The following is a 22,823-nucleotide window of genomic DNA, read 5'->3' as shown; positions in this document are numbered from 1 at the left end:
TTCCTCACAGTTCCTCGGACTCGGACGGAAAACGCGATCAAGAGCTGAAAGGAGCCTTCTGATGAGTGAGATTAAAATGGGGCAGTATAATTGTCGAATAAGAACGAACTTCAAGCACGGTCAACAACGACTATCAACCTTGCGCTGCTCCGAGAATTTGCCGCGGTTTAGCGGAAGACAACTGGAATTTATCCTGTTCGGCGATAACAAGCTTACCTCCCGCTAATCAACGCGTATCAACAATTTACAGTCTGCTCATTTGCCAGAGCTTAATCAAATTTGTAGTGCCATCACCACCGCATATCCCAAAGTCGATTTTTTGCTGCGACGTTATCCAATGTCTGAGAAGAATTGCACCTCTTATGGAAAGAAGCACATCTACAATGAGAAGCCGCAAGGAAGCCAGATTTACGGGTAGAGAGAGAATTGAACAAATATGAACAGTTGTGTCATTTCATTAATAGTACGTCATCACATGCTTTTACTAAAGCGGGTTTCCATGAGAGCAAGCCGAAGCTAGGCAATTGAAGCCACGCACTCAAAGCAGGCTCTTGAGGTCCTTCCGTCCTGATTCCTACTGGCTGTCGACCTTGGCGATGTAGGCTGTACACACGGGTTAGATAACGGTACACAAATGCTTGACAAAAATCAGTAAACTTACCAATGAGGTCAACAACACGGCGGGAGTAACCCCACTCGTTGTCGTACCAGGAGACGAGCTTGACGAAGTTGGGGTTGAGGGCGATACCGGCCTTGGCATCGAAGATAGAGGAGTGGCTGTCACCGTTCAGGTCGGAGGAGACAATGTCGTCCTCAGTGTAGCCGAGAACACCTATTGGATGGTCAGCAAGAGGTTCAACCAAAAACCACACACACGGTACTTACCCTTGAGCTCGCCCTCAGAGGCAGCCTTGAGGGTCTGCTTGATCTCGTCGTAGGTGGCAGACTTCTCGAGACGGCAGGTCAAGTCGACAACGGAAACGTTGGCGGTGGGGACACGCATGGCCATACCGGTGAGCTTGCCGTTGAGGGAAGGAATGACCTTGCCGACAGCCTTAGCAGCACCAGTGGAGCTGGGGATGATGTTCTGGGCAGCAGTACGGCCACCTCTCCAGTCCTTGCTGGAGGGGGCATCGACAACCTTCTGGGTGGCGGTGTAGGAGTGGACAGTGGTCATGAGACCCTCAACGATACCGAACTTGTCGTTGATGACCTTGGCGAGGGGAGCAAGGCAGTTGGTGGTGCAAGAGGCGTTGGAGAGAACGTTGATGTCCTTCTTGTACTCGGTGTTGTTGACACCCATGACGAACATGGGGGCATCGGCAGAGGGAGCAGAGATGATGACCTTCTTGGCACCACCCTTCAAGTGAGCAGAGGCCTTCTCCTGGGTGGTGAAGACACCGGTGGACTCGACAACGTAGTCGGCACCCTCCTGACCCCAGGGGATGGCAGCGGGGTCACGCTCAGCGAAGAAGCGGATCTTCTTGCCGTTGACAACGAGGCCCTGCTCGTAGGTCTCGATGGTACCGTTGAACTTGCCGTGGGTGCTGTCGTACTTGAGCATGTAGGCCTACATCATGAGCATCGAGCTCGGTCAGCCAGTGACTCTTTGCTGCTGGTAGCAGATGTTGGCAACCACATACAGCATAGTGGGTCTCAATGAAGGGGTCGTTGACGGCAACAACCTCGACGTCACCAGAGTTGATGCTGTAGACAAGCTGTTAGTACTAATTGGTTTTCCGGAAGGCCCGGATCCATTGGAGCCGCAGTGATAGCACTCACGCATTACGGAAGACCTGGAGAAAGGGTTGTTAGAACGGCACTCATTCGCAGCAAGAGTCTCAAGGCCACTCACAATACGTCCAATACGACCGAAGCCGTTGATACCGACCTAGAATTACTTAGGTGAGTAACAGCGCGATGAAAACCGAGCTCATTGCCTTCATTAGGCGTACCTTGGGAGCCATTGTGTAGATGTGTCTGTTTGGCGGGGTAGCTGGTTAGTAGAACGCTTGGAGACGGAACGGTAGCTTGGCGGGAGGAAGCTGGAGTATACACAGATGGGAAGAACAGGAAAAGAATGGATGCTGTGAAGAAAGAACTTACTGTTTGGATGAAGTTACTTGGGGGAGAAGGATGGAAGAGAAGATGATGATGGAGAGAGAAAGAGAGAGAGTAAGAGAAAGGAGAGAAAAGTTTCCCAACAGGCGGGGGAGGGGAAGGTAGAAAAAGGATAGCGGGACAGACAATCGACTGACGCAACGACCCGGTCACTACACCGAACAGACAGACGGGGCAAAGGCTGCGGCAAGCTCTGCCACTCTGCCACCACTACTGACCAGAACGGTCAGAAACACCCAGAAATGCGCCAAGCTGGTCAGCGTGGGATTTGCCCTATTGATTGTCCCGACATGCGCCGCTCCCCAGTTCCCCCATAGCCTTTTCCGGTTTCATACACCGGGCAAAGCAGGAGATTCACGATATCTGGGCCTCCCAGACTTCCCACCTTTCCCCTCGGCAGCTGCCGTCTGGGCCAATGAGCGAGCTATAAAGCTATCACGCCGGGTACTCACTCCAATTCTCGAGAATCTTTTACCAGCATCGTCGGAAATACTACTTGCTCCTCTTTTCGTGATGCTGGAGAGCCTAGGTTATGAGCCAGATTGCTCTCCGGGTAAAGACAGGTTATTCTCGCATTTACGGGAATGGGCTCAGCCGAGGGTGATGCATTGAGTGGTGTTATGATCCATGACCCATGATGTGTTAGGGTAGAAGAGGAGAGACACTGAAGGAATGATGTAACAACAGGCCACCATCCCCTGGCACGACTATACTTTGATTCCCCCATTCAGTCACTCACATTGGAGTACGAGGTACCGAGCACTCAGACAACCTCACACACTCACTCATCCACCACCACCACCACCACCACCACCATCAACCCCAATAACCCCAACTGAAAGGAGATACCGGGTGCCCGCAATCGGTCCATCCATGATCTTACTAAGATTTGCCGCATCCAGCTTCGGCCCGTTTGGATTGCTCGGTTCGGGCTTATGATGATCCTCGTCCCCCCCCCTTCTCCCCCCTCTTGGCAATCGTGCCCCTCCATCTCTTTTATCCGCCCTGGCTGGACCATTGCTTGGGACGCTGAAAGCGGGCCTGGGGAGAGCTTCAACTGGACTTTGACACCGAGGGTGCCTGAAAAGATTCACCGGCGACCATGTCAACCATCACGCGCTGGGTCCCAGATTGAATTTTTCTTTTTCTCTTTTTTTTTCTGTCGGGCTTTGATTCTTCTGTGATTAGTGGAAGACTGCACAGGCTCTGCCGCTCTGTGCAAAACTATTATATCCAATTGCAATGCAAAGAAAGAAATCGTGACACTCAACAGTTCGACCAGCAGCAGCAATGATGGCACACAGTCTTCGAGTCATCATTGGAGCATAGCATGATCTACGAGTACAATGAAAGGATTAGAAATACAGAATCAGCCTTCGGAGGCGAATTTCTGGTGCCCTGGATCGGGAGTAAGGCCTCAGGCAGGCGGATAGTCCGGCAGTCAAAGCGAACGGAGGAACCCCTTCGCTTGTTTAATCGGGGTCTGACTCCACATATGAGCACGTCCAAATCCGTCGTTACCGCCATCCCTGCTGCAGGTGACAGGTTTGCGGATTTGCGGGATTATTTCACTCAGCTTGCAAATAGAAATAGCATCCTGTTCAAGAAGAATATAGGCCAATTCGGTCATAGTCGGCGAAGCAATCGACTCCATCGCCACTTCGTCATTCATATGCCTCGATTATGAAGGCGTCTGCTTAGTCTGTTGAAGCAGATACATGCACACGAGTTCACAAATAGGCAGCAGGATAGCATGCTTACTAACGAAGTGACCAATAACTTGACTACAAAGATGAGAAAAAAAGAAAAGAATATCGTAAACCCATCGGCACTATCATTAGAAGTGAAGATCAAAGCAAAGCAGCAGCAACGCAGCTCGACTCGACTCCGCTCCAATGGCAAGGCATCTATAAAATACAAGAGGTACAAAACATGTGCGATCTACTCGCGCGTCTGTTACCCAAGGCCTCTCAATCTACTCCTCCTTGACACCACCCCGCCAGTTCTTCTCGGCGCTCTCGACTGAAGCCTTGTCGGTCTTGACCTGGCCCTGGTTCATGAAGCTGTTGCCAGACTTGAAAGGGCGCTGAAGGTCACCGGTAGCAGGCTTGCCGAAGATGTGAATCTTGACCAGGTTGGATTCAAAGGCACTCTTGAGAGGAATGATCGACTGGATCAAGAGGGGGTTGGTGTACTTGAAGTAGAGGTGCATCACACCCATCATGCCGACACCCATGAGTTGTCCACGGATCAGCTGGCGCAGCTGTCCCTTGTCGTACTCAGCGTTGGTGGTAGTCACCGGGCGAGGCTCCTCGTTGCTACCCATGGGAGCAGGCTCGACATACTTAAGCGTAGTCAAGTCTAAAAATTGATTAGTGAAGTTTTATCGACATTCCGCCCACTCCAGACATACCATTCTTTTTGTTGATCTTGGCCTGAGTATACAAGTAGAGACCCAGGATGATCACGTTGGACAAGATGTACATGCAACGAACAAGAAGGAGGACATCGGGGTTCTCGAAGGGAACCTTCTTGGCCAGCTGCATCATCACCACGATGATGGCGAGGTTGGTACTGCGACAAGGAATACACTGTCAGTAATGCCATTTTCGGGAGGCGACAACGATTTTTGCTTCGATTTCGGAGAGGAAGGCTTCGAAAGGACTCACACTTGAGGGGACACCATCTTGACGGATTGAACGGCAGTGCTGGAGGCCTAAGGGGACCCTTTGAAGATGAGGAGCAGTGCACGATGGGGTGAAACAAAGATGGAGACACGCGTGCAAGGACAGAAACTTCCTAAACTGCGGAACTGGAGCCCCGGGAAAGTGTGCCAGCTGTCCTGATAGCGTACTGTCACGTGGTCGCAATTTGCCACTTTCGGTATAGCGCTATCTATGCTACACGCGACCCAGATAACGTCAGCGATAAGCAGAGCTGTTGGGGCCTTAAGGCATCGAGTTAGCCCACCTGATTGGCAAGCGCACTTAGAGATCACCTGCTCTGATTATGTAACCAGTCCAGCGACCATCATGCTCTGCACACTCTCCTACCAACCTCAACTGCGTCTCTACATACAGTCAAGAAACCTCAACCCCGCACAATTTGATGCAGCTTGAGACTCTTCGACATGAAGAACAACCTGGAGAGATGCTATCCAGCTCAATGATTTTCTCTGACAAAAGTGGCGCCTTGAACCATCGCTGCATCAAGACTTGAATGACTCGACCCAGCGGTGGTATAGACACTTCAATAACTAACCTCCCCAGACTGTCTGTTTGGTTGCTGATTGCAGATCGAGCCTTACCTCGTGCTTGTGCAAATACTCTTCAAAATCTATAGCGGCATCCAGAACCATGCTCTTTGGTGAGGCCAGCCGACTGGCATACTCTATGCTGATCGAGACCTCTCCGTGGTAGGCAGCTGAGCAGGTTCCTAAATCGGGACTAGCGTCGCTCCACGTTCGACGCCCGTCTTTAGCGACCAGGATGGCTTTGACATTTCTGACTCCTTCAACCATCAACAACGCGCGTGCTTGAGGTGCATCGGATCGCTACAACTTCCACCATCGTACTCCACCCCTTTTAATCCTCGATTGACGCGAAATTTTAATCCTTCCGGTCCCACCTTTCGAAACTATTCACGATGCCTGGCGGAAAGGGAAAGTCCATCGGTGGAAAGGGTGGCTCCAAGGACTCTGCGGGGAAGAGCCAGAAGTCTCACAGCGCAAAGGCCGGTCTGCAGGTCCGTAATCTCAGTCTCTTTCTTCCTTCCTCCTGGGAGTGGCGTTGGTCACGGCGTTAATCGGCAAGTCGCGGGAACGCGTGGTTGGGGGCAGCTGTAATGGGAAGTTTTTCCCTCTGCCCCTCATGCATGCTGTCTCCTTGACGTCTGGCTATTCTTGGTCTGCTCTCTGATTCAGATGGTCGCTTGTATATTTATGGCTCACAAGCGCGCTGGCTGTTTCCGTGCGAAGCAAGAGACCCGATCATCCGCGCCTTGAATCCCCCTCCCACCCCCCGCCCTCGATTCTGACTTTTGACCCCCAACATGCGTTCATCTATTGCTCTTGCTTTGAATCCATAAACTGACATTTAGTTGTTAAGTTCCCTTGTGGACGTGTTAAGCGTTTCTTGAAGAACAACACACAGAACAAGATGCGCGTTGGTGCCAAGGGTATGCCCATCTGTCGCAGAGTGTCCTCTTCACTGCTGCTAAAATCTCCCATCTCCTCCAAGAATTTGCTGACAAATACCGCTCACAGCTGCTGTCTATGTCACTGCCGTCCTCGAATACTTGACCGCCGAAGTCCTCGAACTTGCCGGAAACGCCGCCAAGGATCTGAAAGTCAAGCGTATCACGCCCCGTCACTTGCAGCTCGCGATCCGTGGAGACGAGGAACTGGATACTCTCATCCGTGCTACGATTGCTTTCGGTGGTGTTCTGCCACGCATCAACCGCGCACTGCTGCTGAAGGTCGAACAGAAGAAGAAAAGCAAGACTGACGCTTAAACCCTCTTAACGGCGGACCGGATACCCGACGAACAAACGGCGTTTCGATAATGATGAATTCAAAACCGGGGCGAACTAAGCCCGTTTTACATGCCTTTAGTTTTCACCTCGCTTGTGGCCCTTGGTCAGCATGATCCGAAGATCTTGCAAGAGGAGTGGATACAGCGGGCACATTTTCTTACCCTCCCCCGGCACGCTACCTGTTCGAAATGTTTCTTTAGCTCTGTTTGTCTCTTTCTGCTTTCTTTCATGTGCTTATCCCCCCGACAGTTTTTTTCTATCCTTGTCTCCACTTAAACTTCTTGTTTTCATTTCTATCCAGGGCGCTGTAATGGGAAAAAGGGAATATCTCGGCAGTCGGTTTTATTTTATTGACTATTCTTCTCGTGTTACTGCCGTTGACGTGTCTATCTATCTTTCTCCATGTCTCCTTATAATCTACTATGAAATGGTGTTGTTTGTGCTCTGACTGCACTTGACGAGACTGATTCGGATATATCCTCCCCTTGTCACATGATAAGACAGTTTGACTTTTGGTTAAAATTGTAGAACAGGTTGACTATTCTTGGAGAGAGCGGTGTGTTTGAGAGTAATTGACAGTAGATCAAGACATAAATGCCCAAACCTTTTCAAAGGCCGGGGGTCTTCGCAATGAATAGACTTATGCACGTTGAATGAAGACGAGTGTTACTGCATCTCAGTCATTTGTATTATGTAACGTTGGCCCAAATAAATAGTTTGGAAGGGGAAATGGAACCGAACCTTTGGCTCAAATGATGGACGACAAAGAAACAAACGGGGATCCGGGAGCATCGAGTCCGGTAGGTCCTGTGCAGAAAATATATAATCTTAGGCGTGAACTTAACTAATCGACTTAACTAAGCACGCAGCACGGGACAGCGCAGAACACCAACATTGCCATTTCGCAACAACTATATCTCCCTCACCACTGTGATCTAGATAGAGAGGGAGGGAGAGAGCCGATGGTGTACAGATGGTCATTTCAAGTTTGAATTTGAGTAGTTACAAAGCGTGGAATACGCTGGAACTACAGGCCAAAGATAGTGCAGGCCGTGTTCCAAAAAGTCCATATAACATAAGGTCCTTTCGATACCTCGAATCTTACCTCTTAATGACCAACACATTAGAGAAATTCAGTACATCTGGAGGTAAGAGAACGATACAATAATGAGTAACCCACTCCATGTCAAACAGACAATAGACCCCGAAAATCAAAAGGCAATCAATACATTACACCCCATTACTCGACAGTCTAGTAGTAGGAGAGAAGGAGTGAATAAGAAAGAAAGAATGGTCAATAGCTGATACACAGTACACGTACAAAGTTCATGTCGATCATACTTCAATAAGAAATGAAAAAAAACCCATCCACACATCGGTAGAGACTGTTGCCCTGGCATAGAGAAAAAGGACAACGGCCAAGCAGAACTCTTCAGCAGATAGCAAAGAATGCAAGCACCCGTCACGAACTGTTCTTCTCTCAGACCGAGAACTGGAACCCATTGCATGCATCAGGATTTAGGCGTTCCGCCCCAACAATGCGCCCTCTGCTCGGAAGATGTCCATGCGATAAGATTCCTCAAACGATGGTGACTGGATTACAAATGCACAAACAAACCCTCAGATATAAGAGCCCGGTCAAAGGGAACGGACCAGGCATCAGGCGCAACGCAGATGCAAATGCAGCCTTGTGAGAGAGACCGGCCCAACGAGCATCGGCCACACCACACGCGTGCCTAGACCTGAAGGAGTCAAGAACAAGGATTGCCACAAAGAGCGAAAGAAAGGGGAGCAAAGGATAGAAGAAGAGAGAAAAAAACATTAATTGATGCAGATCGCCCCATATACAAACAGATAAACAAACAAGAAAAAGAAATAGATAGTGAAGATGCAAATGCTGGTAGGTCATCATCTCTCTTGCCAATATAACAGACATCGGAGTTCTTTTTCTTTTCTGTGGTCGTCCTTCGTAGTCTTCTTTCCCTCGAGAATAAAATGAGATTTTATCTTGCTTTCCGCCGACCCAACTTGATCGAGCTTCAGGGGTCATAAGATCTGAATAGATAGTGATGATTCTGCATGCAAGGCGCCCGCGTCTCAAAAGTTCAGAGATTTCGTTTTTCTGATGTGATTTTTTCCGCGCAGCAAGGAGAAAACATAAAGAGTCCGTTCAAACAGCGTGCCTGCTGGGCTGCCCCAAAAATAACGTCTAAACTTGGCTAGATCAGAGAAATATTCTTTTGTGGTTCTCTCGGTAGAGTGTCATCTCGTCATCCCTCATCGAATCGTAAGCCAATAATCGCAGAACAGGATCAGGCCTCGTGATATAAGAGTCGTATGCATCTTGCGGCAAAGCAATCTAACAAGTTTCGTCGTCTTCGTCTCCCATCAATTGATTTTACTCCACAATAATTTCCACTCCGGAGCTGGTGCGCAACTCATCACTCCCACGCGTTTGGTGTCCGGTCGGGCGTCGAAATCCTGGGCCTTTCTCGGGCATCGGGCCTCGCGGCTGTCTAATGGGCATGCGCTCCTGTGACTGTCCGTCAAATCCAACTCCGATGGATCGGTTACTACCAATGGGACCAGCGCTGGAGGGCTGACTTTCCGGCTGCTCCCAAGAAAACATACCCCTCAATCTCCGCGGGCTCGCATTAGGCCCTCCAATCCCAGTTCCCAAAGAAAGACTGCTCAGGCTGTTCACCAACAGGCTGTCGTCACGCTGCATGCCGAGAGAGGAGCCGGACGGGGCGGACGTCAGGGTAGGGGTGTTGGACGTGCCGCTGGCGGTGCCGTCATAGTGCTGAAGACGTGCACCGTTGGACTGCAAGGCGGCAGGGAAGCTCGCAGAGGAGGGCACGGGCGAGGGGGTGTAAGAGCGCAAGTCGGCAAACGATTTCGCCGCCCGCAGGTTCTGTGTGTTCCCGAAGTTGCCGGGGGAGTCCAAGACTCCGAGAAAGCCAGATGGCTGTCCGCGCAGGGTGTTGAAAGGGGTGGGTCCGTCGCCCCGAGACTCACTGAAATCAATGGTGGCTGCCCGGTTGAGTCCCCGACGTGCCGTTTCGATCGGCTGGACTGGAGCAGGAATAGACGACATGGGCGGGCTCACATTAGTACCGGGTGCAACCTTGAAGACTTGAACCTGTCGCTGCTCTCCTGACCCACGGGACGCATGCCCAAGTCCCATGTTGTGGGCAAGGGTGTGCACCGTACGGCGCTGGATAGGCGAAAGGTTGGCCGGGAACACCATGGAGTCGCGGGCGGTATCCTCCTTGAAAAGCAGCAATTGCGAATAATATGACAGTGTTGTGCTGTCGTTCAGATCGACGTCTGTGGACAGATGAGAATCGTTAGCGATACGCAAATAGCGCAAAACATGAGGAAGCATCTTACCCAGCTTCTGACCCCGCTGCGACACGGGCGACGGAGAGGTCGCGGGAAGGTGGGAGGTGAGAGAAGACATGGAGCTCTGAGTCTGCAGCTGAGAGGTCGCCATAGGACGGTGCTGCTCTTCCAGCTGGCCACGCCGCTCGCGCTTCTCACGCTCAATCCGCTCGCGCTCCTGCAGAGGGAGCATTTTCTTATATTCAACCCGCAATTTCCGACCCTGCAGCTCGAAATGGTTCAGAACCTCGATGACGGTCGCAGTTTCCTCTGCGGAAGTGAAATTGGCGAAAGCCAGTCCTCGGAAGACACCGTTGTCGAAATGGTAATTGAACGCATAGGGAAGTGGCAGATTAAGCTCAGTCATGAGCTGTACCAATTGCTCCTTCTTAACTGCGAATGGAATGTTCTTGATGACAATGGCCGTCGGGATGAGCTCATCATCTGCCTCCGAAGGGCCCGTCGGTTCCTGGCGCATCGCGTTACCCTGGAGAGGACCGGGGCCAAGGTTGGAAAAGCCACTGGGGATGCCCGGCTGCTGATCGAGCCACGTCTATGAGAACCAAGTTAGCGGACCCAACATCACAGTAAACCAGTCAGGGGCGAGCGGGACATACAGTTGGCAGACCAGCTCGACCGGTGCGCGAGGTGGTCTTCAAGCTGGCCGATGCGGATCGGATGCCTCCCAGTGCTTGGGCGTTGGCGAAACCATTGGGATTCCACGTCTGAGAACCCGCCAGGTCGTAAGCGTAGGCGTTGTTGTGCAACGAGGAGTTCAGGCGCTCCAGCCGGCCAGAATCGTAGCGAGCCATTGAGTCCTCATACAGGTTCACTGGCATAGGGCCGTACGCGTCAAATTGTCGCGACGGCTGGCGGTGCAGAGGTTGCTGGTGGCGCTGGGAACCAGGGGAACGCGCCGAAGTATTGTCATGATACATTTCCTGAGCTTGTTGATAACTCATGGCGACCGAGAAATTGTAAATTCCCAAGAAACGACCAACCCGAGGAATGTGGGCACTGAGATCCACCACACAACGATTCGTTCAATGAGAAGCCGATATTCGGAAGAAACTATTCAAACATAGGAGCGACCGATAAGGCGCTAGGACCAGTAACAGATGAATCCCCCAACGACAATAAGTCACGGATGATGATCGAGTCGTGCGGAATTTCGAAATTTCGAGAGGGAACGGTCGAAGATAAGATCAACCACCAACGAGAAGCGGATGACCTAAGACGGCGACGGTTGCAAGTGGAAAAAAGAGGGGGAATGCGAAGAAGCGAAGAGGAGGCTAAATCGCAGGCGAACTAGTTGTCTCGTGACGAAAGGGTCATCAATGGCCGTATGAATCCTCAGGCGTTAATCGGTTTCAGGAACTTTTTTTCTTCCCACTTCCCTAGTGATATTAGAGTCAGGCAAGAAGGGAGAATGGAATAGAGATCAGAGGAAGGGGCAGGAAGAAAATAGGAAGTGATGTAAAAAAAAAGAAAAGAAAAAAACAGTGACAATGATGAGAATAATAACAAACAAGTGAATAAAAGAAAGAGGAAGAGAAAAGAGAGGGAAGAGAAATTGCCACTACTTGGGTGAGTGGGGGGGAGGGGTGGAGGAGGTAGTGGTGGTGGTGGGTGTTGAGGGTGGGAGAGACACCAGGAATCCGACCTGGTGTGTGCGGAAGGCCGATGTGAAGACGAGGCCCGGAATAGTGGAGAAGGGGGAGAAGGAGGTGGTGGGTTGTGGTGGTGGAGGGGAGGGAGGAGGGAGAATAGGAAAAGAAAAGAGAACGAGCAAGTAGCAGGAGGTGGTCCGGCAGGAGGGAGAGAAAAAGGGAAGAAAGGACAGGGACGGAAGGGGGGGGGGGACGTCGGGAGAGAGGGAAAGCAAAGTGTAATTGAAGCAGCACAGAACAGAGCAAAGAGCAAAGAGCAAAAGCAAAACAGAAGCAGAGCAGAGCAGCAAAAGCAAAAGCAGAGCACGCACGCCAAACGGCACGCAGAAAAGCCGGGCGACCGCTTAGTTTTGGCCTTGATCTGTGTCTCTTGTCTCTTGTCTCTTTTCTTCTCTTTCTCACTCTTCTCTGGCCCTTCTTCCGTGAACCAGTTGGTTTTGAAATGTGGGTGGGCTGGTGTATGTAATCACTCTCACAGGCAATGATACAATCAATTCAAATCAAAACAGACTCGAGCAGATGGGATGAAAAGAAAAAGCTTGTGACGAGGAAAGTTTGCTCACAATCAATCAATCAACCACGGAGGAATTCAAGATGTGGTCCGGGAGAAGGTGATCACCCAGGCACAGATGAATGAATAGATAGATTGGCAAGGCAAGGCGCAGCAGGCAGGAGAGAATGGGAAACTTCAAGGGAAGAGAAAGTGAAGAGACACAACGAATGGGACGAAGGGATTCCCGCAGTTGAACTGCCAATGAATGCCAATGAGGGACGGGACGAAGAGACGGGGAAGATCGAGGGTATCCAGTGGATGCAGTGGACAGAAAGCTCGCTAGACTTGTGTGGTCGTGGTCTTGCTTTGCCTTTCTCGTTGCACTACTCCAGTCCTAGCAATTGAAATGGGTCTCTTTTTTTTTTTCGCTGTCCCCTCTTCTCTAGCTCTCTGTCCCTTCTGGTGTCTTTCTCGGGTGTTTTGCTTTGAGGATGAAGATGGAAGTTTGGAACGAAGCCGAAGGGAGGCTGGATGGAGCGAGATGGAGAACTCTGATATCACCGAATGAGGTCACTCGATACAACCCTCTCTGTCTTGGTGGGGATGTTCGTCGGCCTTTCTCGACTTCGCTTGCCTTCCTCAGTCTCCTCAGACTTTGAACTGCTTTGCTTGTGCAGACCTCGTTCAAGGTGGCAGAGGCAAGCAGAGAAGCGATTGTTTAGGAAACGTTGGGAAACGGAGGCAGATTATAATAGGAATGGAAATCTGAGGCTTCGCCCAAAAGAGGCAAGCAACGATGATTGGTGGTTGATCAATGCAGGTGCAAATCCAGAATCGGGGCTGTCTGCAAGATTGATGCTAGACCATGGAGATGGGAAGGCTGGGGCCCGAGAGAAGAAGAGGCAAATTATATATATGTGTATAACATATACATATGATCAACGGCAAATCAAAGAAATCACAATCACTTACGGAAGTTGAGGAGAGCTGCAGTGGTGACACTCGAGAGAATCAATCAGTATTGGGACAGGAACCAAGAAGAACAATTGGTTGGATGCGTATACAGAAATAGGCGGACGAGATCTATCGAAACTCTCAGGAACAGACCAAGTACTTAAGTACCTCACATCTCAGGGTGGTCTACTCTTAGGACTCTTAGGACTCTAAGAATACTAATGGACTTTTAGGAGAAATAAAATTGGGGAAGTGTACAGAGAGGGTATAGAGGGCTAGTACTCCGTACAGTACCGTCCTTCCGGGACTAGCCTAACTACGGGGGCTATACCTTTCTAAACTCACACTGGGCTAACTAGGTACTAGGTAAGTTAACTATTGTAAGGTAACTAGGTAGGTATGGCCACCACCACCACCACCACCACCACCACCACCATCGCAGCAACACCCCTACTAATTACGGAAGAGCCGTTTCTGTCGATGGACCTCCTGAAAGTCTGGAGATTCAGGTACCAGATACACTCTATCGGAGGCTTGGGATTTACTCGGTTTACTCGGAATTACTGAATGACTCATGATGGTTGATTCATGCATCTATCCTTTCGTTATTGTCCTGCCTTTGAGTATTGTTACCGCTGTAATTGTCAGACTAATTGGCTGCCCCTGAACAACCCCCTATTAACGGTGTTTGAAGGAAAAGACACACACACACACACAGACAGAAAGCAAAGAAGGTGAAGAGCAGAGCATGTTGAATCACTTAGGGGACGATAACGGGAAATGCCCTGTCTGCCTCCTCCAAGATTATGCATACATTTGATCACCGTTCTCGCCACTACGACGGTTTTTGAAACCTTCTCTTTGTTCTCTGAACTTCCCCCCTGAGGAAAGAACTAATGATTTCCCCATGGCCATGCTTCCCACCGCGTCATCTCCCGATTACCCCTGCTGCGTAGTCAAGCGATTGTCGCCATCTGGTCTGTTCTCCCGTCGATGTGTGTGTTTCAGCCTGGCATCGTGTCTGGATGTCCCTGATGGACCAGCGTGAGAACACAGCACCCCGCCTCGTACCTCCTCTGCCCCCCCCCCCTTCACCCACCGCTCGCCCCCTCATCCTTAAACCTTCCACTCTGAGCCACTCTTGGTGCCTTCTTTAGCTTCCTTGGGCATAGGAGATTATCTTCCCATCGAGAGGAGGCGTCAACCTGAACTGGATCCTGTCATTAGATATGACGCATTGAGCCGAAGATCGTTCCCTTCTTTCGCCATCGGAGATTTTTTGTTGAAGGGAAAAGGACGAGAGGGGAGGCATCAGCAATGAATCGCTGCCCATCCTGCTGCCTTAATTCTAACTCTCACAGTTCACTTCAATTCTTGAGGCAATTCCCTTTGACGATTCCGAAGTTGTTCCTTCTTTGTACTCGGGGAAACTGTAAGTACAAGCGGTTCGACGCGTCCCTATTGCTTCCTAATGCCGTACTTAGCTAGACTAGGTACGGTGGGTTCGGGATCCGCCTTTCGGTGGGTAAACACATGCCCTATAGCTTCAATACTTCTTGGAAAAACAACAATCAAATCCAAAATTCGAAAAAGGGAGGGAATTCTCCACACAAGCTTTGCCAGCTTGGCCCTTCCTTCACCTCCGTTGTCAGTGAGCTTCGTCCTGATGATACTCAACGAAATCCCAACATCATCAGGAAATCTACGAACGAGGAACATACCTGGCCGGGATCAATTAGCCTCCGGCAATGCACTTGGACGCAGGAGCGACTAGCGAGGAGCGAGTCCCGAAAATCCTACCTGTCAATCGGGATTAAGCCCGGCCCCTGATGAGCGGTACTCCATACGACTCTATTTACCCTGCATCCGTCTAATAGAATTCCGGACCAGACACTATCGCTGTTATTATTATCTTCCGTGCTATTATTATCACTTTCCACCGCCGAAGCAAATTTTACTGCCTCGTCTACATGACACGCAAGTGTCTACGGGGTTCCGGAGGAGTCTCCCCTGGGATGGAGTGTACTGTACGGAGTGCAGTACTGTGCAAACTGACATGCGCGACGAACCATCTCCGCAAACTCATTGCTCCAGCCTTTACGATGGGAGTGCGACTTGCCATGGACTTCTGGGTAGAGCAATCAGATTTTCATTCTCCGGTCAGCAGGTTTCAGGACCAGAAACAAGCGGATCGCTCCCGCACTCTGACGGTCCTACGGAAACCTGGCAATAGGATCCGAAGGGGCGAGGCCACAAAAGCACACCCATACAGTGCACACACATACACACACACACACACGCCATAGGGATCCGCAAGTCCCCGAATTCTGGCTCGCTATGGGGAATGGTCCAATATTCTGGCGGTTTGGGATTTAACACTCCGAAGCTAGAACCCGCTAGAGTGTCACCAGAACCTGTTAAGCGGAGATGTCAGAATTCCCGCTCGCCTGTTTTCCATTCTCGAAACAGCAATAGCAGCAGCAACAGCAGCGCACGGGATCCTCAACTAACTGTAATCCTCCCCATTGTCATGCAGTGGCCCGCAATCGACTGGGCTGGCATTTGCCCCGATCAAGCTGGAGAGAGAGAACCGGGGGGAAAAGCCCTCGCTAGGCGAGCACTAAAAAGGCAGTCTCCGTCTCTTACTAGTAGAGTTCCATCGGCGAAGCGTTCACTAAATCCACCACTCATCCTGTTTCGGCACTTACCTGGGGTGTCTTCAATCCTCAGGGTAATTTATCCATGAAGACAGGGCCAGTCCCGTGGCGTAGCTCGCCGGGGAGCTTCTATGGGCGATCCCGACGTGAGCTAAACTCGCAAGCGCTTCCATGGAATATTCTTAGTCTATTCCCAGTCCACCGAGGGCCGGTTTTCCCTACCCAATGGAGGAAATTGGAATGGAGTCTCTCAGACACTATGGTCCTACTAGTGATTTATCGTTATCGCTGATTGGAAGCTGCATCGGATTAATAATTATCACTATGGGACTGACTGCCCTTAGCCTCCGCGGCAGCAGGGATAGGGGGCAAGCCAGTTCCGGCAATCCAATCGCTTTCGTAAACTCGAATGCGAGTTGGCAGTATCAACAAGCGTGCAGAGGAAGTGCAATGCCAGCAGGGCAATATCCGGATGTGCTCCGTTATGAAAGACCATGCTGTCGTATGCGCGGGGTGCAGAAGGGATTAAACTGGCTAGGTGAGTTGATCCGAGGATAGTCGCATCTACACAGGATACGCCCTTCCCCTACTAACCTGTCGAGTCTCTACTATTGAGAATCTCTTCTTTTAATTACAATAGTGGATAGCTACGATCAACCGCCCAACTTCCGTTTTTTTTTTTTTTTTTAGCTCTTCCAACCTTTTTCTGGCCAAACCCTCGTGGTCACGGGCTTCTCGCACCCACGCAGCACTTGTTACCACCGCACAGCTCAAGTACCTCGAAACAAGACACCAGTCCTGATGGCTGTGGAAATAACAAGATGCAATCAAGACGGAAAAGCAAGCGCATGGGATTGCGCCTCGTATATCCCGTCAAGGTCAATCTCTGCCATACACACGGTAGTGGGAGGTGAAGATCATCATCTCACAACATCCGTTGACTGGCCGGAAGGACAAGTAGACGTGTTCATTGTATCGACCGAGTCCACTTTCTTGCTGTTGCTCGCCGAAGTCATGATTGCGACTTATGTCATTCACCTGAAACAATTCATTTTCTCCCTGGTGTCTTTGTCGAGGAGGGCTCGCATCGCCAGCAAATGCGTGGCGAGCTGCAGATTCTGTACCCAACGACGCCAGCAAGACAGCTCGATGATCACCCCGTGAGGGATTCGATTTACGATCCTCTCAGATCATTGAAACGATGATGACATCTTTCTTCCATTGCTTTTGTTACTTTCCTAGTTCTGTTCTTGATCGCCATACTCCCATATTTTTGTTTTGGTCTGTGCAAAATGGAGCTAATGCAATGCAGCATGAAAGCCACCTGATCCATCACTTTGACATCGCGCCAGTCGCCACTTGAGTGAAATATTTCCCCTCCCCTCTTTCCAAAAAGAGACGGACAGAGAAAACCTACCAATATGTTCAGACGGTGCATACACACAGAGAAATCTGCCCAACAACGAACACACCCATACCAGTGACATATAAGTCGCTCCTTTCTCCCCTTTGACCCTTCCTCTCCCCCCTCCTCTCCTTCGATTGAAAACAACATTTCATAGCAACTTCACTCGCCCCCGCTCCGACAGAATCACCAACCTGTCGCTCTCGAGACTATCCATGGATCAGACCGACCTCGCCCAAGCAAGGGCGGACGAACCCATCGCCCTCTAACACCAACAACACACACTCACATACACACATGCAAAGAGAAGCCACTGGTCCTGTATGGAGGAATCCATACATGACTGTATGTACGTGCAGTACATATGAAAGGTCAGATACCTTTTTCCTGATCCGGCCTCAGTCACATCGCCCATGCTGCATGCCTACGGAGTTAGATGGGACCCTTACTGAACCTCCGTTCCGTTGTTCCGTCCGCCAGGAGCGAACAGAAAAGACCCCGTGGACTGGGAAGTTTGTTCTCTTCCCAACTCCTCCTGTCAGCATATGTCATTTCGGTTGTTCCCGTGGCGATCTCGGAGAGAAGGGAGGAAGGGAGAAAGCGTTCAGCCCGTGAGTGCGGTCTTTTGGTCGCTGTCGGCGGTAAGTGTTGTTGGATAGGGCCCACCTTCGTGGTATCTACACGCTATGCTTTTCCTCTCCTTTTTGGTTGCTTGGCGTTGGATAGATATCATGGTGGGCTGGAGTGTGAAGGCCCTAAGGTGGAGTGCTGGATTCGATTGCCCCGTGTTCTTTTGGAGGGGGTGTGGAGGCTGAGGGAGATCTCTCATATCTGACGTTGTCTTTGCGTAGTGTAGTGTCCAGAAAGGGTAAATACCGCACAGCGGTCATCGCTGCTGGTGAGGTGTAGGTGTAGGTTTCGATCGATGAGATTGCTGGCGTTTTCCTCCTTGGAGAATATGTGCTTCCTCAGTCCTGGGAGTTCTTATCCCACTCCATCGACTCTCGCTCCGAAATGAGTATCAAGGTAGTATGGGAAGTTCGCTGATCTGGTGTCCGATCATCGCATCTCATTCATTATTTGAGACAGCTTGCGCCCTGCACAGTTCACCTCTTGTAGCGATCTCTTACTGTTGGTGACTCGTGGGTAAGCTCACAACCTCCGCTTGTTGAGTGTTGGCCTTCTCCTAGCAACGGTCGACAACATTCACTCCTCTTGCTTTGCGATATGACCAAGGCTAGTGCCACGAAGCAATACATGATACTATCAGCAAGTGACTATATCCCTTGACTTTTCAGAACTTGAGCCCTGAGCCTCAATACTCAGCAACCATTGAGTCTATACTGCGAGCACCAGATTCCCTGACTCAAGAGTATCTTATTCGTAGTCATCGAAACAAAGACTAAATGACAGCAGCATTCTCACAACTTGACAACTGCAACCAAACCCCATCAACAGTTCGAGCCGAACCCAAACGACATCCACCCAACAACATGATATTATATCCTATCTACCAGAATCATCACTCATGCTTTCATAGTCCATCATTCATAGATCTAACCAAAGCGATCCTCTTCACTCACCCCACTCTGCCTCCCACCCCTCAGCTCCAAAGGCCTCACTCCCCCCAATCTCCACCACTCACCCTCACAACAAAGCAAGAACACCCACCCCAACAACAGCCGCAAAAGACGCAGCCTCACGACCCGCCACCAGCCCCGGCGCCGCATTATCAGTAACTCGAGTCCCCTCCGCAGAGACAGCGCCCGTCGCCGTACCCGAATCAGCCCGACCAGTCGCACCACTACTACCATCAGTGGTACTAACACTATCCCGACCTCCCCCGGTTCCAGCAGCAGCAGTAGTCGTACCCGCAGCCCCCGCCCCAGTAGCACTAGCACTAGTGCTAGCAGTCGCATTCCCATTCCCCGTCGTCGACGCATGTACCGCGCTCAGCACCGAGGTCGCAGCCGCCGGGTTCCAGGTGGTGGTTGAAAAGGAGCATGAGGTCAGGATATCGTATGCGTCTGCCTCGAGCGCCCATCAGGACATAATGGTAAGTTTGATGCTCCGCTGCGGGGTCGCTTTGTCTTAAAGGTTCTTGAAGGGGTATGCATACTGTTATCGTGTCGGTCATTGTCGTCATCATCATCATCATCATCATCATCATCATCATCATCATCATCATCATCGTTGTCATTGTCATGGTCATGGTCATCATCGTGATCGTGATCGTGATGCTGCTGGGTCCGATAATACCCGATACAGGCCTCGCACAGCGGGATGAGCGTGGCGGCGCGATCCCACCCGCAGACGCATTGGAGTTCGGCGCGGTCGTTGTCGGTCTGGGCGTCGCAGGCGTGCGAGATGTTGACGACGGGGCCGCACGGCTCCCAGCAGGTGTTGGGGACGTCGTTGCGATCGAGATCCCCGCCGGCGGTGACGGTGGTTGCGAGCATGAGGCCGCTGAGGGCTAGGAGGTGGGCGATCTGCATTGTGGTTTTGGTTTGCGGGTTTTTGGTGGATAAAGGTGCGTGATGTGATGGGGGTGAAGAGCGAGAAAGAGAAAGAGAGAGAGAGAGCTATGTATGAGAGAGAGGATGGTGACGAAAAGGCTTGCTGTTGAAGTGCTCTGGTGCTGGTATCGAACTCTAATCGACCGAGGGACCATGGAGCCCATCTTTATACTTTGACTTCAAGCTTGTCTGCCCTTCCCCTCAGTTTCTTATGGGTGTATGTTTCTATATTTGCTTCATCGCTACTTCTGAAGCGTAGGCTACAGCTTCTCCCCTCCGCGGCAGACCACTGCCGATACCGATGCTGATGCCGAGTTAGCTTGAGGGACGACCAAGTCCCTCCTCCATTCATCTGGTGCGTAGAACCTCGAAGCGAGAAACTTCTTGCTGGACGCTATCTGCGCTATCTGGATGGGACCCTTGCTCAGCCTCGCCCAAGTCGCGGTCGCCAAGAAGGGTGGAAGATCAAAAACAGGAGCAGGACCCTGATGAAGCGGCGATCAACATTCAACAAAGTCAATGTACACTGCGTCAAAAGTGGTTGCCTGGTAGTTTGCAGCTGCAGTGGTTGAGATGGTTGCGGTTTGCGGTTTGAAGAATGGTTCTGTGGGCAGATCTTCGTCCTCAGGCTGGTGAGTTGTTGCTTGGCTTCTTGGCTTTGCAATCGCGATGGTATATCATGCAGAGTCAGGGTTCATCCTGACTGAATATGGGCCGCATTTCTTGAGAGGAGGGTGGGTGTTTAGGGAGAGAGACGCTGCTTTGGATCAGTGGTGTTGTGTGTTTATCATGACATATTGGACATGGTTCCTCGGTAGAATGTAGAACTCTTTGCGGATTCATTGTGGTGGTATGTGAAGATATTCCCATTACAGTACAAGTTCAATACATCCCACATAGAAAATTTGCCAATTGCAAGTTGGAGGTTGGGTAGAGAAACGTCGGAGGTGCAGAAAAAGATTCTGGAGAAAATGCATACATGGGATGTCCCTGAAAGCCCTGCACCGCCTCCTTGCTAAATATAGATAGCGTCACACGTTAATCGAACCACAAGCCATTCAGAGCATCCATTTGTATATTAAAGAACTATGTTGCCTACAATTTTATGCATGAAGATTTGACGGTCCAGACAACAACTGCCGATAACTCGACTGTGACGATGAAAAGGACTTGCACCGAATGTGCCAAATATCACGAAGGACCGGGCGGCTTTCGGGATTTGGTCAGTATCCATGACTCGAGTAGTGAAATGGGGCCAACTATGAAATGAACACTTAATTCCCTAGTAGTCCTTTTGTTCCATACGGGGCCTATACTGGATAGTTTCCGGAAATGAATTCCCACGTACACCCAAAAGTGTAAAGCTGGCATGCTACCTAGGTCGACCTATGATGAGGTCAGCTCCCCCCCTTTTGATGATAAACTGCGTCGGAATGTGCCGTCGACAACCCCTCATTCTGTCCATTTTATCCCATTCCAGTGGATGTGGATGATACATGTCATGTCATAAGATCCCTGGCGTTTTGAAGTTCCATGTTTCCATCTTGTGCGTGACTTGTTAGTAGTACTCCCTAGTACTGTACATCCTTAGTATACTCCATCCATCCCAACACTATCCGGATATCTCCTACACACTTCCAACTTTCCAATGGCCCGCGCTGCGATAAGCAAGATGTCCTGGGAAAACCATGTCCTTCGGCCGGTCCAGAACGCCCCTCCGTCTATAATACCAACTCTGATATATGGGACCGCATGGAAGAAAACCCAGACTACGGATCTGGTTCACCAGGCGCTGAGCACTGGCTTCCGTGCCGTGGATACAGCTGCCCAACCAAAACACTATCGGGAGGATCTAGTTGGAGAGGGCATTCGCCGGGCCCTCAACGGTGGCGCCATCCAGCGCAAAGATCTCCATGTAAGTCCCCGTCAATACACACTGTGGGAGTCTCAATCCTCTGGACAAGCATGCCCTGCTGCATCATGATGCATTGGCCCCCGCAGTAGCTAAGCCAGGTTCCAGATCCAGACCAAATTCACCTCCGTCCGGGGCCAGGACCCCAAGGATATGCCCTACAATCCGAAGGCGTCCGTGACCGAGCAGGTCCATGCCTCGATTCGTTCATCGCTGCATAATCTGCGGCCGGCCGAGGCGCCGGAGAGTGCGGACGAGGCGTACATCGATATGCTTATCCTCCATTCCCCACTGCCCACCATGGCGCAGACGCTGGAGGCCTGGCAGACCTTCGAGACTTACGTCCCGCACCGCATTCGCAATCTGGGGATCTCGAACACCGACTTGCCCGTTCTGAAAGAGCTGTTCACCCAGGTGCAGGTGAAGCCGGCGGTGGTGCAGAATCGGTTCTACGCTGACACGGAGTATGATGTCGCGCTACGGGCCTTCTGTCGGGAGCAGCACATCGTCTATCAGAGCTTCTGGACGTTGACGGCGAACCCGGATCTCGTGCATTCGAACGCCGTGCAGTCATTGGCCCAGCGGGCAGAGCTCTCCCCGGCGGCAGCCCTCTACTGTCTGGTTTTGGGCCTAGGGTATACCACAGTGTTGGATGGAACCACCAACACGGCTCGGATGAAAGAGGATTTGGCTGCTCTCGCGAAGATCGAACGATTTTCTGGTGCGCAGCCAGAGGAGTGGCAGGAAATCCTGGCAGAGTTCCGGCTATCAATCGGGGAATAAGCCACGGCATTGGATGAGAAGGTTTAGACTACTAGGTATCCTCTCTACCTTGTTGTGTCACTGGGGGAAAGGAAAAGGAAACCCGCGATAAATTGTGGAGGTTGTCTCGTCTTCCGGCGGAATCTCGGTACTGGCCCGTTTGGTCTTGGCTATGCCCTCTTTTGGCTGGTGTTTGCGCTTTCCGTCCCTTTGTGGTCCTCTTTCCCCAGTCACTTAGCAAGGGAGCAAAAATTTGATCAGCAGAACTCCATCGAAGGCGCTTGAAACATCTGGAGAGCCAATGGTTCTGGGGATCACGGCCATCTGGAGGCCGAACAAGGTCGAGGCTACTGTTGTTAGTTGACGGTGATTGGATATGAGGCCGAAGTGGAGAGTGTGCCGGTCCAAGGCACGGC

At 51.0% G+C, this 22,823-nt stretch overlaps 6 protein-coding genes across 6 annotated transcripts; 2 read left to right on the top strand and 4 right to left on the bottom strand.

Moving 5' to 3' along the window:
* Positions 1 to 426: 426 nt before the first annotated feature.
* gpdA (glyceraldehyde 3-phosphate dehydrogenase GpdA) lies at positions 427 to 2,156 on the bottom strand. The gene is made up of 7 exons (XM_020198126.1): positions 1,956 to 2,156; positions 1,856 to 1,891; positions 1,783 to 1,796; positions 1,644 to 1,707; positions 886 to 1,570; positions 662 to 832; positions 427 to 603 (listed from the first exon to the last, which is right to left on the bottom strand). The coding sequence occupies exons 1-7, from the start codon at positions 1,965 to 1,967 to the stop codon at positions 575 to 577; spliced, it is 1,011 nt and encodes a 336-aa protein (XP_020061201.1). The 5' UTR covers positions 1,968 to 2,156; the 3' UTR covers positions 427 to 574.
* A 1,940-nt stretch (positions 2,157 to 4,096) lies between these two features.
* Positions 4,097 to 4,807, bottom strand: ASPACDRAFT_56289 (PHO88 family protein; the record flags this gene model as incomplete). The annotated part of the gene is made up of 3 exons (XM_020203109.1): positions 4,097 to 4,482; positions 4,535 to 4,695; positions 4,791 to 4,807. 3 exons carry the CDS (start codon positions 4,805 to 4,807, stop codon positions 4,097 to 4,099), a joined length of 564 nt encoding a protein of 187 aa, XP_020061200.1.
* A 959-nt stretch (positions 4,808 to 5,766) lies between these two features.
* htz1 (histone H2AZ) lies at positions 5,767 to 6,633 on the top strand (the record flags this gene model as incomplete). The annotated part of the gene is made up of 3 exons (XM_020202221.1): positions 5,767 to 5,865; positions 6,228 to 6,297; positions 6,386 to 6,633. The coding sequence occupies 3 exons, from the start codon at positions 5,767 to 5,769 to the stop codon at positions 6,631 to 6,633; spliced, it is 417 nt and encodes a 138-aa protein (XP_020061199.1).
* A 2,419-nt stretch (positions 6,634 to 9,052) lies between these two features.
* On the bottom strand, positions 9,053 to 11,000 carry ASPACDRAFT_21079 (putative R3H domain protein; the record flags this gene model as incomplete). The annotated part of the gene is made up of 2 exons (XM_020198995.1): positions 9,053 to 10,591; positions 10,656 to 11,000. The coding sequence occupies 2 exons, from the start codon at positions 10,998 to 11,000 to the stop codon at positions 9,053 to 9,055; spliced, it is 1,884 nt and encodes a 627-aa protein (XP_020061198.1).
* Positions 11,001 to 18,582: 7,582 nt separating this feature from the next.
* Positions 18,583 to 19,749, bottom strand: ASPACDRAFT_74424 (putative GPI anchored protein). Its single transcript, XM_020204210.1, has 2 exons — positions 19,337 to 19,749; positions 18,583 to 19,244 (listed from the first exon to the last, which is right to left on the bottom strand). Exons 1-2 carry the CDS (start codon positions 19,710 to 19,712, stop codon positions 18,865 to 18,867), a joined length of 756 nt encoding a protein of 251 aa, XP_020061197.1. The 5' UTR covers positions 19,713 to 19,749; the 3' UTR covers positions 18,583 to 18,864.
* A 1,632-nt stretch (positions 19,750 to 21,381) lies between these two features.
* Positions 21,382 to 22,428, top strand: ASPACDRAFT_49221 (putative aldo-keto reductase (AKR); the record flags this gene model as incomplete). Its single annotated transcript, XM_020202220.1, has 2 exons — positions 21,382 to 21,648; positions 21,754 to 22,428. 2 exons carry the CDS (start codon positions 21,382 to 21,384, stop codon positions 22,426 to 22,428), a joined length of 942 nt encoding a protein of 313 aa, XP_020061196.1.
* Positions 22,429 to 22,823: the final 395 nt, after the last annotated feature.

Source organism: Aspergillus aculeatus (genome assembly GCF_001890905.1).
Source record: "Aspergillus aculeatus ATCC 16872 unplaced genomic scaffold ASPACscaffold_1, whole genome shotgun sequence".
NCBI lineage: Eukaryota > Fungi > Ascomycota > Eurotiomycetes > Eurotiales > Aspergillaceae > Aspergillus > Aspergillus aculeatus.
The sequence above is the reverse complement of the archived record's forward strand: the minus strand, read 5'-3'. Positions and strand labels throughout refer to the sequence as shown.